General features: G+C 48.6%; 1 protein-coding gene across 3 annotated transcripts in view; it reads right to left on the bottom strand.

Annotated features, from left to right (window-relative positions):
- Positions 1-3103: 3103 nt before the first annotated feature.
- The window catches only part of LOC126046904 (mitochondrial glutamate carrier 1-like), a 78389-nt gene continuing 66237 nt past the window's right edge, over positions 3104-15255 (bottom strand). For all 3 annotated transcript variants that reach the window (XM_049819896.1, XM_049819897.1, XM_049819898.1), the window contains 5 exons: positions 9301-9419; positions 7447-7618; positions 6473-6627; positions 4743-4818; positions 3104-3855 (listed from right to left, as the gene is read on the bottom strand). In XM_049819896.1, coding sequence (XP_049675853.1) covers positions 3702-3855; positions 4743-4818; positions 6473-6627; positions 7447-7618; positions 9301-9419 — 676 coding nt within the window. In that variant the 3' untranslated portion in view covers positions 3104-3701. The remainder of the gene's footprint in view (positions 3856-4742; positions 4819-6472; positions 6628-7446; positions 7619-9300; positions 9420-15255) is intronic.

The raw sequence follows: 15255 nt of genomic DNA on the forward strand, positions 1-15255 counted from the left end.
CCTTCTCTCCAGGAACTTCTCCCTACTGCTTACTAGGAACTCCTGCATGGTTTTCCCAGACATTGCCCTTTGTTTTCTAAGAAATTTCCCCCTTCCTTCCTAAGAAATCACCCTACTGCTTTCGAGGAAATTTCTCTGTCCCTTTGCAGGCTATTTCCCTCCCATTGCTTCCTGGGAAATTTCTAGAGTCCTCCATTGCTTTCTAGGAATCTTCTCTCTGCTTAGAGGACTTCTATTGCTTTCCAGGAACTTTCCCCATGACTGTTGCTCCCTGGGAAGTACAAAATTATGCCCCTAAGAAATCTCATTCTTCCTGTCCAGGAAATTTCCCTTTTGATTTCCAGCAATTCCTCCTTTGCTTTCTGAGCAGTTTCCCTTCTAGGAAATATCACTGTTACTTTCTTAAGTAATGTCACTTTTGCTTTTCAGCAAAAAAGCTTTTTTAAAAAAATTTCCTCAAATATCAGCTTTTTGCTGGTATTTGAGGACATTTCCTCTTTGCTTTCTAGGAACTTTCCTCCTTTGATTTCTAGGTTATCCACCCTATGGCCTTCTAGGAAGTTCCCCCATTGCTTTCTACAGCTTTCCAGAATATTTCCCCCTAGTGCTCTCAAGGAAATTCCTACAGTGTCTTGCAGTAAATGTCCCCTTCATTTTCCAGGATATTTTACTGTAGCTTTCTAGGATGGTTTCTCTTTGCTTTCCAGAAACTCCCCTACTGGTTTCCAGGAAATTTCCCTTTTGCTTTGTAAGAATTTTCCCCCAGGGCTTTAGGAAATTTCCTCTTTGCGTTCCAGGAAATTCCACCAGCCAAATCCAACCCACCTGCTGGAACCCGTGGCAGGGACATACAGCACCTCCACCAAAATGTATTTAAGGGCAGTAAACACCACAAACCCCAAACAAACTGGAGCCACAAGAGCCGTAGTCAGGGCAGGGGCAAGGGACGGGACTAACACGTGGGACAAGGTACGACAGAGAAGAGCCTGGGGTCAGCAGAGGACCCTATGACTGAGGGACGAGGTAGGACACATGAGGAGTTGACCCCACGCTGGCTGTTGTCCTGTGCCCTGGGGACAAGTGACATCCCCAGGGAGGGAAGCAGAGGTGTGGGTCTCTTGAGTGTATTTATTTACTTTTATTCCTCAATAGTGCAATCACTGCTTAGAGGTTTCTGTTAATCAGGGATTAAGTTGATGGGAATTCTCCCATTTTAAACTCTTCTTTTTTTGGCCAGTGGCACCCTGCCTGCCTGGGGGGCTCCTGCGGGGCCACAGTCACTATCTCCTGCCACCTCCTCAGATCCTCCTGACTCAGGGACATGCCCAAGCAGCTAAAAATCAGCCCCATTCAGGTCACCAGCTCCAATGTGGTGGAAGAAGAGCTGGAGATTCCAGGAGGAAGAGTCAGTTTTACAACAAGGTTTTTTGAAGCATCCAAAATGACAAGGAGACCTCTCCCTGAACCTCAGCCCTTCACTGCACCAAATTTTCCTCCAAACACAACCCCACAATACAAACCTGCACCCCACGCACCCCCTGCAGCCGCCAGTCCCCCAGCTTCAGGGGGCAATCCTTGCAGGCAGAAGGGCAAGCAGAAACCCCACTACTTTTATCAGCAAGGTTTCTTTTGGGGACCCTCCTTGTAAATCACAAAGCAGCAACGAACAGGGCACCTTACAAAAAAAAAAAAAAAAGAAAAAAATCTCTCTTTTAATCCACCCAAGGGAAATCCAGAGCAAGAGCAGCATCACAGCACTACACAAAGCACAGACATCTATCACCATCTTCGCACAGATTCCTTCCCAGATACATGGATAAGTCATTAAGAAAAATAAAGAAAATTATTCACATGTGCAAAGTGACACGTAACAACTCAGCCACAGAACAACTTTTTTGAAGAGAAAAAGGACGCATCAAGGAAGAAGACCCCCAACATACAGGTTTTGCAAAAAACTAACCCAAGAACGTTGAAACAGAGGTGATTTTCTTTTAAACATTAAAAACAGGGATTTTTTTTTAATTAATTTAAATATACATTTGAAACACAAACACCAAGCAAGCGTGTGGAGAATAAAGCGAAAAGAAGAAGGAATGAAAAGTTAATTCGACCAGTTTAATTTAAACACCAAAGTTGGGTGAATTGCACCTAATGGAATAAATAATGGAGAAGATCACGCTGGGTCAGTAGATCTCACACTTAAGATCATTTAAACTAAAATTAATTACCCAGCCCAAGAGAGTACTGAATGAGGAAGTCCTCTGACAAGTGATGTTAGTTGGGGCAGTGTCCCTTTGAGAGCACAGGTTGTAGGTGTGGATTTGCCCTCTGCCACCCAACAACGATCACCACCCCAGAAGCAAGTGCGATGACGAGTTTTTGTGGTCCAGAGGACCTGACCCCATAATCATGTACATGCAAACACCTCCTTGCTCGGGGTGTGGGAACCCGCTGCCTCTTCAACACTGGCCGGCTCCAAACACACCCAAGTCAAACACCAAAACACAACCAGACCTTGTGTTTTCGCCTTGCAAGGTGAGCACACAGGCGCAGCATTTCTAGCACGGCTCCCCAAGGTTGGGCACCGCAGAAGCGGAGCAGGCACCTCCTTTCGCACACCTGGGGCCAGGCTAGAAAAATAAAATTAATCAGCTAATCTACACCTGCGGCCACTGCTTTATCACCCCAAGGGTGGGCAGGCTGAAGGAATGTAAGTGGTTTCTGTTGTTTGGTTTTCCCTCCCCACAACCCCTGCATTAAAAAAACAAACAAACAAACAAAAAAACCCCCTGAACAAAAATAACTTGATCCCAAGTTCCTCTCCCTCCCCTGCCTGTACCCAAGCAGGGAAGCACCTTCAGACATTCATGTGATCCCACAGACATGTTCCCTACAGAGCAGACATCTCATCTCTGCACCTCACCCGGCTGTGCCTGTGACACCTAGTTAGGAGGGACATCCCTTTGCTTTAAAATAAAAACTATTACAAAATCAATAGTAGTGAACCCCTTTCCCTTCCTGTGACCTCCAAGAAGTCATCTAAGTCCAACTTGTTTTTGAGAAAGGGAGACGGGAGGGGTGAAGGTTTCCAGGCCAAGGGAGGGGTGAAGGTTTCCAGGCCAAGAAACTTGCCAGATCCAGCATCCCACCCGCCATGCCTCCAGCGGCGATGAGATTAGCCCTCTTTGCACAGTGCCTGCTCTTGACCTGGGGCCAGCAGAGCCAAGGAGGGGCTGAGGGGACACAGCTGCCCCTCCAGCTCCTCCTCAGCTAGCTGGCAACTCCAGGAAGAAAAAGGGGGACTGGGGTGGATGAGGCTTCAAGGTTATCTCCTTCCCATTCCTCTTCCTCCCCAAGGCTGGGAGGAGACTTCTGCGTCTGCAAGCCCAGTCTGTGCTTACCAGTGTCCTTAAGAATGACAATTTAAAAAAAAAAAAAAAAAGGAAAGGGGAAAAAAAAAGAAAAAAGATATGCATAATTGGGTATTGTCCGTGGAAGGAGCAGGAGGGGGCAGGTTCCAGACCGAGACAGAAAAGGGACTCTCCCCCTGCCTGTGTTTGCTTGTCTGGAAACCACATCCCCTCGGCATCCCTGCGCGAACTCTTTGTGCTGTTGCTCTGACATCAGTTGACATGGATGATGAACATGGAGATGAATTCAGCGCTGCAGAGGGCGGGAGGGCACACACAGGCGTGCCGGGGCTAGGCTCGGTGCTTGGGGAGCATGTCCAGCAGGAACTCCGCGATGCCGATGAAGTAGACAACTTGTGCGATGCCAAAGAGAGGAGCAATGACCAGGGCTCGGCAGTACGCCCCTTTCAGGAAGGCCATAGGCCCTTCCTTCTGCCAGATCTTCCTGGGGAGAAACAGCACAGACAGGTAAGTGTCAATTCCACCCCTCCACCTCGCCAGGAGAGCCTCTGGCCAGGCTCGGGCTTTCAGCCTCCCTCCAGAGACTAAACTCAGGCAAGCGCTGTCACCTGGCACTGCCTCCACGGCAGATCGTCCACCATCCCCCATGTGCTCTCCGAATAGCCAGGCAGGAACATGCCCCATCCCTACGAATGGCCAGGAGCAGAAGTCTGGGTCTGGATGTCAAGCTAAGACAACTCCATGCTTGCATCAAGAGGTGTCCCCCCATTCAAAAGGTGGGGCCAGCTCCACCCTCAGTGTGGGACACAGCCAGACGGCAAGCGACTCTGGCTACAACAGCAATACACAAGCAATACACAAGACTCCCTTCATGTTTTGAAGCAGCCAGACCACAGTTTAGCAAAGGGTCAGAGAAGAGTGCGACTGGGGACAGCCTACTCAGACAGTGTTTCTGCAGCTGCTGTTCAGAGTGGTCCCAGGAGGGATACGAGACTTAATGCTGTAGGATTTCCAGACAGCAGGGCCTTGGGAGAGACAATGAGAGCATTGCCTCCCTTAGCAGAAATAAAATCTTAAGTGTTATGACTGTTGGGGTTTGGACAAAAGCATTTGAATATAAATGCTATATTTACCTTACTCAAAATAGGAAGAAGTTCCTTTTTATGTACCTATATATATGAAAAGTATATAAATCTGGTCATATATCTATATACCTATCCGTATAGATAGATAGACAAAAGCACAGGTTCAGCAGGAACCTGAAACAGAGAAGCTGCTAGTTGGGTCTAGAAGCTGCACTGACTGCCTGGCAGAGGGCAGCAGCAGATGCCGTATATCTGATGTGGTGGCCTGCTTCACGAGGAGTCTTACTTGGTGCAGTCCAGGATTCCTGAGTAGGTGTCCTCATTCACACCTCTCTGCAAGGACTGCAGCCGCGTTTTGATCACTGGAGAGAAAGAGAGAAAAGAGACAGTGGTGAGCACTAGGAATGCAGCATGCTCTTCAGCAGGCAAGAGCCATCCTGACAGTAATATCTTTGAAACACAGTCAAAATGAGATCACCAAGAGCACAGACCATTTTCATATATTTATCAGCAAGACTATATGAGGTTCAACAAGGCCAAGTGCTGGGTCCTGCACTTCGGTCACAACAACCCCATGCAATGCTATAGGCTTGGAGAAGAGTGGCTGGAAAACTGCCCGGCAGAAAAGGACCTGGGGGTGCTGGTTGACATCCGGCTGAATATGAGCCAGCAGTGTGCCCGGGTGGCCAAGAAGGCCAACGGCATCCTGGCTTGTATCAGAAATAGTGTGGCCAGCAGGAGTAGGGAAGGGATCATCCTCCTATACTCGGCACTAGTGAGGCCGTACCTCGAATACTGTGTTCAGTTTTGGGCCCCTCACTACAGGAAAGACATTGAGGTGCTGGAGCGTGTCCAGAGAAGGGCGACGAAGCTGGTGAAGGGTCTAGAGAACAAGTCCTGTGAGGAGCAGCTGAAGGAACTGGGGTTGTTTACCCTGGAGAAAAGGAGGCTGAGGGGAGACCTTATCACTCTCTACAACTACCTGAAAGGAGGCTGTAGTGAGGTGGGTGTCAGTCTCTTCTGTCAGGTGGCTGGAGAGAGGATGAGAGGAAATGGCCTCAAGTTGCAGTAGGGGAGGTTTAGGTTGGATATTAGGAAAAATTTTTTTACTGAGAGGGTTGTCAGACATTGGAACAGGCTGCTCAGGAAAGCGATTGAGTCACCATCCCTGGAAGTATTCAAAAGCGCGTAGAGAAGGCAGGTTTAGTGGGCAGGGTTGACGGTTGGACTCGATCTTAAAGGTCTTTTCCAACCTAAACAATTCTATCATTCTACGAAAACAGGGAAAAACAAACCCATTCCTTTACAAATGGATAAAAGAAAAAACACAGCCACCCAAATGCCAACCCCCTCCCCTCACTGTGACCAAGGTTTCCAAGGCTGACTTAAGCTTTAAACGCTTCCAAATTCAGATATCTTTCTGCAAAGTGGGAAGTGATTTTCAAATACTCAGCTCCTTCTGGAAGAAGTATCTAAAACATACGAAGCTGCTCTTACACTTCTTCACAACTTGGAGAGTCTGCAATGTTGGAGAGGGAGGAGTTGCTTTCTGGTGTTTTTCACAGCAGAGAAACTGAGGTGGTATTTAAGGCAGATGCTGTGGAGCAGGAGAAAAGGCCCCACACAGATCTGAGGCTTCCCCTGGTTGTCCATGACCATATGCACGTAAATGGTCTGCACACTATCACTCCACAGAAACGTGCCTTTTCAGGAGCATGTTCGCAGCCATTCCTGCGAAGAATGACTGAAATGAATGACACCCTCTTCCTGACCTACCTAGCAAGCACTGCAAAACTTTCTGTAAGCTGTGGCCAAAGGCAGAGCTCAGCTGAAGCAAACATCATCTGAGCTGAGGCAGCTCAGACAGCAGAGCTCCCCTCCTACAGTACACCTCCCTGCACGCTCATGCTGCGAAGAGGCTGGCACAGTCACCCTCCTCCTCACCCAGCTCACTCGTGGGCCTCTGACTCCTGTCACTTGGCACCAGGCCACCAGCACAGGCTACTCAGGACTCACCATCGCAAGGATTGACAGCCACCGCAGCTGTACTGCCAGCCACACATCCGGAGAGGAATGATACGTAGAACGGAGCCTTGACATTGGGGTCTTTCTGGCCCAGCTTGTTCAGGTTTGCAAACAGTGGGAAGTACACAATGGAGAACGGGACATCCCTGCGGTGGGGAGGGAGGAAGGGGAAGAAAGAAGAACGAGGATGAGCAAAGTCAGAGCAGGACACCAACAAACTAAGCATCAAACTAAGAAGGGCTGCGAGCATCATGTTGGCAGCACAGCCACAAGTGCAACACAGACATCCCAGCTCTGTGATCTGCAATGCGGACAGGAGCCAAAACTCAGCAGGGACAAAACTGACTCCACAAAGGACAACAGGCCCACAGGAGGCATGCAGCCCTGCAGAGTCAATGGCCTCCCCTTGATTTTCCAACACTCAAACCAAAGACCCCAGCACATGCAGAGGTCAATTGTTTTGTCCATTTTTGCTAATTACAAGAGGTTCACACCCTGCCCCTCATCCCACTGGGTGTTGCTTTAGCTCTGCCTTTGCTAACGCTAGAGGAGAGTCACTCTGGGAAAGCCCACGTAAAGAGTGTCAGGGTGGGCACTGGTCCCTGCATCCAACACGCTCCATGGGCCAGAAACCGTTTCACATGCTGGAGACTCAGGCTGATGGTTTTGCTTTGCTAGCTCACAAGGACTTCTCTACAGTGTTAAAATATGGACCATGGGGGAGACAAAAACCTTCCACAGAAAGCAGCAGAATTAAATCTTCCAGGAACAAAAAGGCAGCCTCCTTTGCTGCCCTGACCTTCCCTTCTTTAATGCACAAAAACTGTGCATGAAAACCAAGCCAAAACAAACCCACACCCCCTGAAGCCAACACCTCCTTTGCAGGCTTGTTCCCTGGATGGCTGGTGGTTTAGGTTCAAGACTGGGAACACCAGTGCCCTGTGCTTGAGCCCACGCCATCCTACCTTAGCAGTGTGGCTCCCAGGCCCTTGTAGAGTCCCGCAATGCCTTTGCTCCGCAGCAGCTCCCTTGTTATCTGTGTTGCTGTGGTGCGCCTTTCCACCGCTGGCTCGGCCGACCCCACCGCAGAGGAAGAGGACAGCTGGGCCTGCGCTGCCATCAGCTTCTTCTGTGCCGCTGGGGAGAAGCGGAGAGAGCACTGGTCTGCAAGATGCTCAACAGCAGTCTCTTTCTGCCCGGTGCCATGGGACAAGGAGGAAGAGCCAGACCTCCAGGTGCACCAAAACATGCAGACTAAGGCCAGCCAGGTGCCCTGCAAGCTTTTGCTCCCAGTCTGCCTATCTCCTTCAGCCTGAGACAACCCAGCTTGTCCCAGTCTTGGAGCTGGCTGCTGCCATACTACAACGCTGTCTGCTGCACTCTCCTACCGACTGGTTTTACCAAAGCAGGAGCAGCCTGTCATGCACAACCTCCGTGGTGCAGAGAAAAGGAGCTGCTGTGAGCAGGCAGATGACAGTACCTGCTTCCAGCTACATCCCTGAGCCCCAGCTAGGACAAACTAAAGATATTCACAAATGAGAGAGGTTCAACAGTTCTGTTCTTTGCTTCCTTCCCTTGAAAGCAATCACTAACCTGGGGAGTTCCTCAGCCACATTTATAAAAGCAACCTGGTTTCTCCCATCCTTTTCAAACTCATGCATTTCTGCCCTTTGGCCACAAGATGGAGAGCACATCAACCTGTTGACAATCCTTAGACTGCCATGGGCACACCACAGGTCTCTTGCCACACAGAGAACAGGCTGTTCACAGCAGCAAAAACCTCTTCTGAACCCTCAAATCATGGCTTAATTCCTTCAAACATTTTAAAATAATATGCACAAAGAGGATAAGGTCTGCATTAAAAATGGCGAAAAGAGGAAAAAAAAATTAAATATGTGATTTTTCAGGAATGCCACATCAAAGGAGAGATTAAAGGATAAATTGGCCTGTTTTCCAGGAAGGACCACAAACATGGTATCTAATGGTGTCATGCAGGGCTCCTGAGGAACGAGGCCATACCCTGGGCTGACCTCTGGAACAGATTAAGGCGATAGCAAACAGCTCTTTCCCCCCAGAGTCTCCATGCCAGACTCTGGTCCCCATTCTCACCAGAAATGCCCCAGTGTTTCAGCCAAAAGGCTCGTACCCCCTCCTGCCTCTACCTGCCAGCTCCTGCCAACAGCCCCAAAAGCCTGACCCCAAACCTGTTCCAAATCCAGTGTGCCAGGAGAAATTTTATTTACTGTTTCAGACAAGACAACTGCTGCTTTTGTCAGGAAGAAAAAAAGAGAGAGTAAGAGGGGAGACAAGTCATTTGGAAAGGACACACTCCCTTGGGAAGCTGTTAGGGAGGTGCTACAGGGGAGTAGAGGAGAGAGAATAATCAGAAAACAGAGTGATAGAGGAAGGACCACAGGAAAAGCACTGGAGGATGCTAATCCCTTCCTGGGTACCTAGTAACTAACAAGTTTTAATCGTTCACAAGCTGACCACCCTGTTATCTCTCCTGTCTCTCTCCATCCATCAGCAGCATTTGCTGTTTCACTTGCCAAGCATATTGCTTCAAGAAAAAAAAATAAAAATCATCACCTTTTTAACTGCAAGAGCCTCTGCAAAGCCAGGTGAGCAAAGGGTGGGGGTAAGTGACCTAGGAAGAGGAGGAGAAACTTCTGCTACAGCCTGAGATACCTCTGACTTGAGAGAACAAGGGGAAGGAGAAGAGTTTTCTCTGCTCATTCCTTCTCCCTCTGCCTTGACAGCCCAGTCCCAGCTCTTTCCCCACTGCCTGCTCAGTGCACAGGGAAGAGAAGCCCACATACCAATTCGCCCTGCATCCTGCAGCTGGATTTTAAGCATCTCCATGGGAGTGGTGACAATCACCTGGCAGGTACCCGCGCCGCAGCCCGCCAGCATCTCCCGCAGCAGTGTCAGCTTTTTCCTGCCCGAAGAAAAGAGAGAAAGAGTCAGTCGGAGGATGTGACCTGGAGTAACACTGGGGCAGCTGGGTGCAGGGGCTCAGGGCACACCTCTGACCCTGGGGGTTACAGGAGAGGCAGCCCCCAGGGACAGGGGAACCTGCTTGGCTTGACAGTTCAGCATAGCCCAGGCTTGGCATTTCTGCTGGCATCACCTGATCTGGAGGAAAAGACCCATTTTGGGCCCAGAAACAGAATATTCAGGAAATGCTGCAAGGCCGGCCAGAACAGACCGAGATGGGAGCACACGACCCTCTACATCCCCAGATAGAGAGCTGCAGCTCTCTTCCAGCCTGGCGTTGCCCCTGGTCAGGGCACAGCTTTCAGAAAGGGTATCGCTTCAGAGGGCAGCAGAGGACCCGAGCATTAAGGGGGATAAGCAGCTTTCCATCTGCCAGCCTAGTTCTTTAAACACTGTCAACATCCCCACAAACAAACAAACAGAGACCACAGGGCAAGGAGCAAGGGGGGAAAATATTCAAGTTGCTGCTTTGGAGTTCTCCCACAAAACAAAATAAACAGCAAAGATGAGAGTCAGGGAGGCAGTCCCCCTGTTCCCCCTGGTTAGGAGCTTCTTTACCTCACCAGCCTTTCCAAACCTGAAAAATTAGCCTTTGCACTAAACTGGTCCTGCCTGAGGGACAAGGGATGGGATGGATCTGCAGCACTGCAGCTTTGTGCATCTTCTGCACAGAAGAACAGGGATTATCAGTGATATGTTCTTGACTAACAAAATGCAGCATTTCACAGCTCCCTCTATCACAAAGCAATGAAACAGCTTAGCTAAGATGAAAATCACATACTCAGGATGCAAATGCTCAGAAAGCCTCAGTTTTCAGAAACTGATGAGTTTTTTTGCCCTGTAAAAATCTCACCCCTTGGCACCAGAAAACACTGACTGGATTAAAAAAAATAAGTGCCTCTGATCTGCTCTTATCTAAATTGGGGGGGGGGGGGGGGGGGGGGGGGGAGAAGGGCAACTATAAATCACACAGCCAGAGGGAAACAGCCTCCTCTTTTTTTTCTGTTTTAAATGCAAGTACTATTTTTACTCCCCCCAGCCCCACTCCTGCAGCAATACCTCATCTTAACCTACTCAAGGCAAGTCCCCACACCATGGCAAAAGCAGTCCCACAATGATACACCCTATTCCCTTGCAAAAACAAGCCACGCTCCCTTGCTGGGGGTTTCATACGCAAGCACATACAGCACAGCTGTGGCACTGCAGGCCAGCAAAGAAGTTTCAATGCCAACCCTAAAGGAAAGGGAGGGGAGATGCGCTGTAATCCTGCTGGCCCACCATGTCAGCTGGGCTGTTTTCTCCACCCCTCATCTTCCCCAGGGAGGATATCAGAGCAGGGGATTAGAGGCACAGAGCCGCAACAGAGATTACCAGCAACTAAATATAGAGCTCTCCTGTGAGGCTGGAGGGAGGAACATTTCACAGTCTCCCCTTTCCCAATTCCCCCACAGATGAGAAGCTGCGAAGAACAGTCCCTCCCATGGAGTTACCCACACAGGCGCTTAAGTATGTGCAGCAAGCTTTCCAGGAGGTACGCAGGTATGAGGGTGTGCAAATCCAGAGGTCCCCCTTGGCAGTGACACCTGGAGGCAGCCAACTTGTGCCTCTTGGGCGGCCTGAAGCCTTGGGCACCAGTCTCTGTGCGGCTCGATACAGCCAGCAGCAAGGCTGTACAATCCCTAGCCCAGCTGTGGGAGGAAGCAAACCACCCAAAGGAGCTGGCTGCCAGTCCCTCTCTATGGCACAGCAGAGCATCTCACACTTTAGCAAGAGCCCTGGAGCATCCCTGGAGTACTTGTCTCCTGGCTTTCATCCAGGGCAACTGCTTTGATACCCAGTTCAAAAGATCATTAAGACTTGCCCTACATGTTCGTTTGTGGACCATTATCCCAGGCAACAAAAGCCGGCCTGGCTTGACTGAACTCCATGGAGCTATGCCAGTGTGACCCAGTGAAGGATTTATGTGCATGGGTGTATTTTAGAGATTTTAAACAGGTACATCAAAAGCATCTAGAACAAGGGCTTTCAGCTTTTGGTTTGCATATCCTGGGAACCGGGGGCAGTCCAAGAAAAAAATAGCCTAAGATAAGCAAATCTTTTATCAGGAGGTTTAAAATTTGCCATAGAGGGGTCAAACTCCCTTTGCAAAACCTCACCAGTCTGCACGTAAAAGGAGTTTGAAAACCATTCATCTCTAGATGACAAAGGAGTTTAAATATTCAAGGCACCACAGGCATTATCCTCAGTGGTTTAAAAATTGGCACACCTCAAATAATTTCAAAAGCTGCAACACCAGCAAGGATCTGGTCCTACAAATGCAGAAACCATCTTTTATCACAGCAAGAGGGTGTTAAATATAACATATATACAATAGCCCCAAATTCTGCACTGGCAGAAATCAGTCATTCCACTTTAACTGACATGCAATTAATTAGTGACAAATCAACAACGTCAAATGGGAAGGGGAGAAGACTCATGCTCCATCTAAATTAGAGTTTCAAACTAGAACTGAAAAATAAGAAAGTCAAAAAGCAGGAATGAGAAGTTTATGGAGGGCTTTTCAAGGGCAACATGCCAGTCCAAAGTTAGGATCTCTGAAAGCATTGGTATATCGATGTCACATAGAAGCAGAGTAAGATTTTTTTCAAGGTTCTGAAAAATCTTGACCATGTAGGAGTTGACTGTGCTTAGGCAGGGACCAAAACCAGCCATTCTGGCGTAAGGATGACTAGATTTCCAAAGACAGGGAATCTTTGACCTAAGGAAGCATCCATACAAAGCTATATGTTTCTGTTTGCTATCCAAGAGGCTACTGTCCCCAGCTTGGACATCATCTTCCTCACTCATAAAATAACCTCTGCCTCTGTTCTGACAACCCAACGGATTGTCAAAAGCTCCCTGAGAGTTTCAAACCAGAGAAAGTCAGCTGCTTTCAAACAATCTAAATAGTGGGTCTTTGATATGGATTAGAGGACCAACACACAGGAGTTGTCCTTCAAAGGGAGGGCAACCTGTCTGCCACAGCCACGCAGGGACATACACACAAACTGCCAGTCAGTCCCTTTAACCCCAACCCCTGATCTTCCAAAAGGGAAGATTGCAACCACACTTCAGAAAAGCTGGAGCTATGATGCTGGGAAATGTAAAAGCAAGAAATTTCATATCACAGGCTCCCTCTCACTTCTGATGCCAGCTCAGAAATACCTCAGACAAGCAAAGCAAAGCAGGTGGACAGATCCACCTCAAAGGAACGCCACCAGATTAAATGTTGCTCTGGCAGACGTTACTCTGTAGGTTGTATGGTACAACCTACCTCTGGCTGCAGGAGCTCTGTGTTGCGCGTTTGGACTAAGTCAAGAGGAAGGTGACTTTGCCTGCACCCATTATATCAGGTTTGCCCTGGCAGGAGATCCCAAGCGTTTTGTTCCAATATGAACGTCTGTGGAAGTGAACAATGAACAGGGCAACGTGTCTGGGCATGTTGAACACAGACACAACCCATGTTTTGTCCCAAGACATGCACCTGGAATGGAGACAAAGGCAATACTCCTCTCATGGGTGTATTCTGTGATTAAACAGCCCATCTCTAGCTCCCTCTAGATTAACAGTTGAAAGTGCATTTACTTGCTGGCTGACCTTTGATTTCTACAACCTCAACCCACTGTAATTCCCTGAGCCTCTGTGAACTAAATAATAGCTATCCCTGAATAGGCACAGTGAGATTATCAGCTCTTAACTGGCTCTTTCTCTAGCGGAAGGGCTGGATTCCCCCACTTACAAGTCCCAGTGGGTTGGATGAGGCTTATCTGCATTAAAGAAGTGTTTAGACATCCAGTGGGTAACTACAGGAGAGGCTGCCTTGGCCCACAAGGGTTCCAGCCCAGAGAAAGACAAAAGCATGGTGTGTACAAGGTGACACAGCAGCTCAGCACCAGGACTAGCAGAATCCCTCCTTTCTAAATCAAAAGCCTCACTTTACAGCCTGTCTATGAGCATTTTGCAGCTCAAGGATCAACCAGGCTGTGCAATGGCTTCTTAATCAGATGCTGCAGAAAAGATGATCCGAGTATTTTAGGACAGCCTGAAAGAGAAGCAGATGAAGCAAGGAGCCCTGGGGAGACATATCAGCTGGGAAGGCAATGGAGAACAAGCTCCAGTCTCCCCACCTGCATGGGAGAGAAGGAAAAGTGCCTTGCTTGTCTCAGGATTACAGTTAGCTATTTCTTTTCTCTGAGCAAAGCTACAAGGCAGGGGAAAGCAGAAAGGAAGAAAACTTGCTGGCATCAGCAAAGACACAATTAACACAATCGTGCTGGTCTTCCTAGGATTCCGAGCTGCTAAATCAGCAGATTACCAGCCTCTGCTCCAGAACAGCAAACAAAACAAAGGTCAAGATTAAAGAGGACAGAAGACGTAAGGGAATAACACACCTTGGAGAAGAGCAGCAGGAAACTCATCTAGGGACACTGGCAAGTTTTTATGAGCAAGAAATCACTTTTATAAGAAGCCATGAGACACTTTTTATCGCAGCCAGGCAGACTATTTAACTAAGAACTGAAAAATGAACAACAAAACCTGGCAAACACATGCCAAACACCACAGCTGTCTGGCACTCAACGCTCTGCAGATAAACATGAAACCTTGGACACTTTAAAGGGACTGGTTTTTAATGAAGTGTTTAACACCCAGATTCACAGAGGACATAAAAAGTAGGCAATACTCTACATCTATCAAAGAGGCCTCACTCACTGAGCACCCAAAAATCAACAATGTACTTTAAATGCATGCTGGTGTACTACCAAGTTAAATTGCTTTCTTAGCTTCATACCCAAGTGCTTCACTTAGCCCTAGTGACTCCTCCCTCACATCCTCTGCTCTGGACAATGAAGCTATTTTAACGGCAGCTGTGAGATTATGGGTCTCTCAACACATCCAGCTTCAGAAATCCAGAGAAAAAAAAATAATCCCATCTGTTTCCAGCAGCCTGAAGGTTGGAAGTTTCCCTTCTCTCGTGTCCTGCCTTCCCCAGCCATGTGGTCCAGCCAGCAGAGAGTGCCACAATAACAAGGACCTGCCTGAAGACTCTTCCGTGGGTCACCTCTTCTACTTCCCCTGGGAACTGCAAAGGCCCTCAGGCCAAAATCATCACAGGACAATGTTTGACCCTATTGCCGTTCTCAATCAAGGTCATGGGGTGCCCTTGAGGTTTTCCGGTATCTTGGTTTTCTTCCTTTCCTCCATGGCATAGCAAGGGGATTTCCAGCACTCACATAACTCACGCAGGCCTCCCTTATTCCTAAATGACCAGGACAGCCTGGGAGGACCACCACAGTTTTGTTCCCTCGTGAAACAAGAAGCTGTAGCAATAGGCTGTCATAACAGTCTCAACAGCAAAATAGAAACAGTCAAAGAAGCAAAAATCAAGTCCTGCTATCCTGTGAGCACACATCCTTCCTGCACCAAAAGGAGAGGAAAAGCATTGTATGGGCAGGAGTGCCCTGCTGAGCTAGCCCCAGGGTGGAGAGGGCTGCAGGAAAAGACATCTCCAGCCTCAGGGAGATGGGTGCACCAACAAGGGCACAAGGTCCCACATGAGGTCTTGCTGCCCCAATACTCCACCTCCAGCAGCATCCAAGAGTATGGCCAGGGAAAAGGGAGTCTAGCACAAACCTGCAGTGATACATCCTCGAAATACTCTTCCAGCAATTTGCAGCCAGGAGCTTCCTACGCCACAGGTGGTGTTTTCAGTCTGGCCTTTCAAAAACAAGCTTTATGCC

The sequence above is a fragment of the Accipiter gentilis genome, chromosome 17, assembly GCF_929443795.1.
Source record: "Accipiter gentilis chromosome 17, bAccGen1.1, whole genome shotgun sequence".
NCBI lineage: Eukaryota > Metazoa > Chordata > Aves > Accipitriformes > Accipitridae > Astur > Astur gentilis.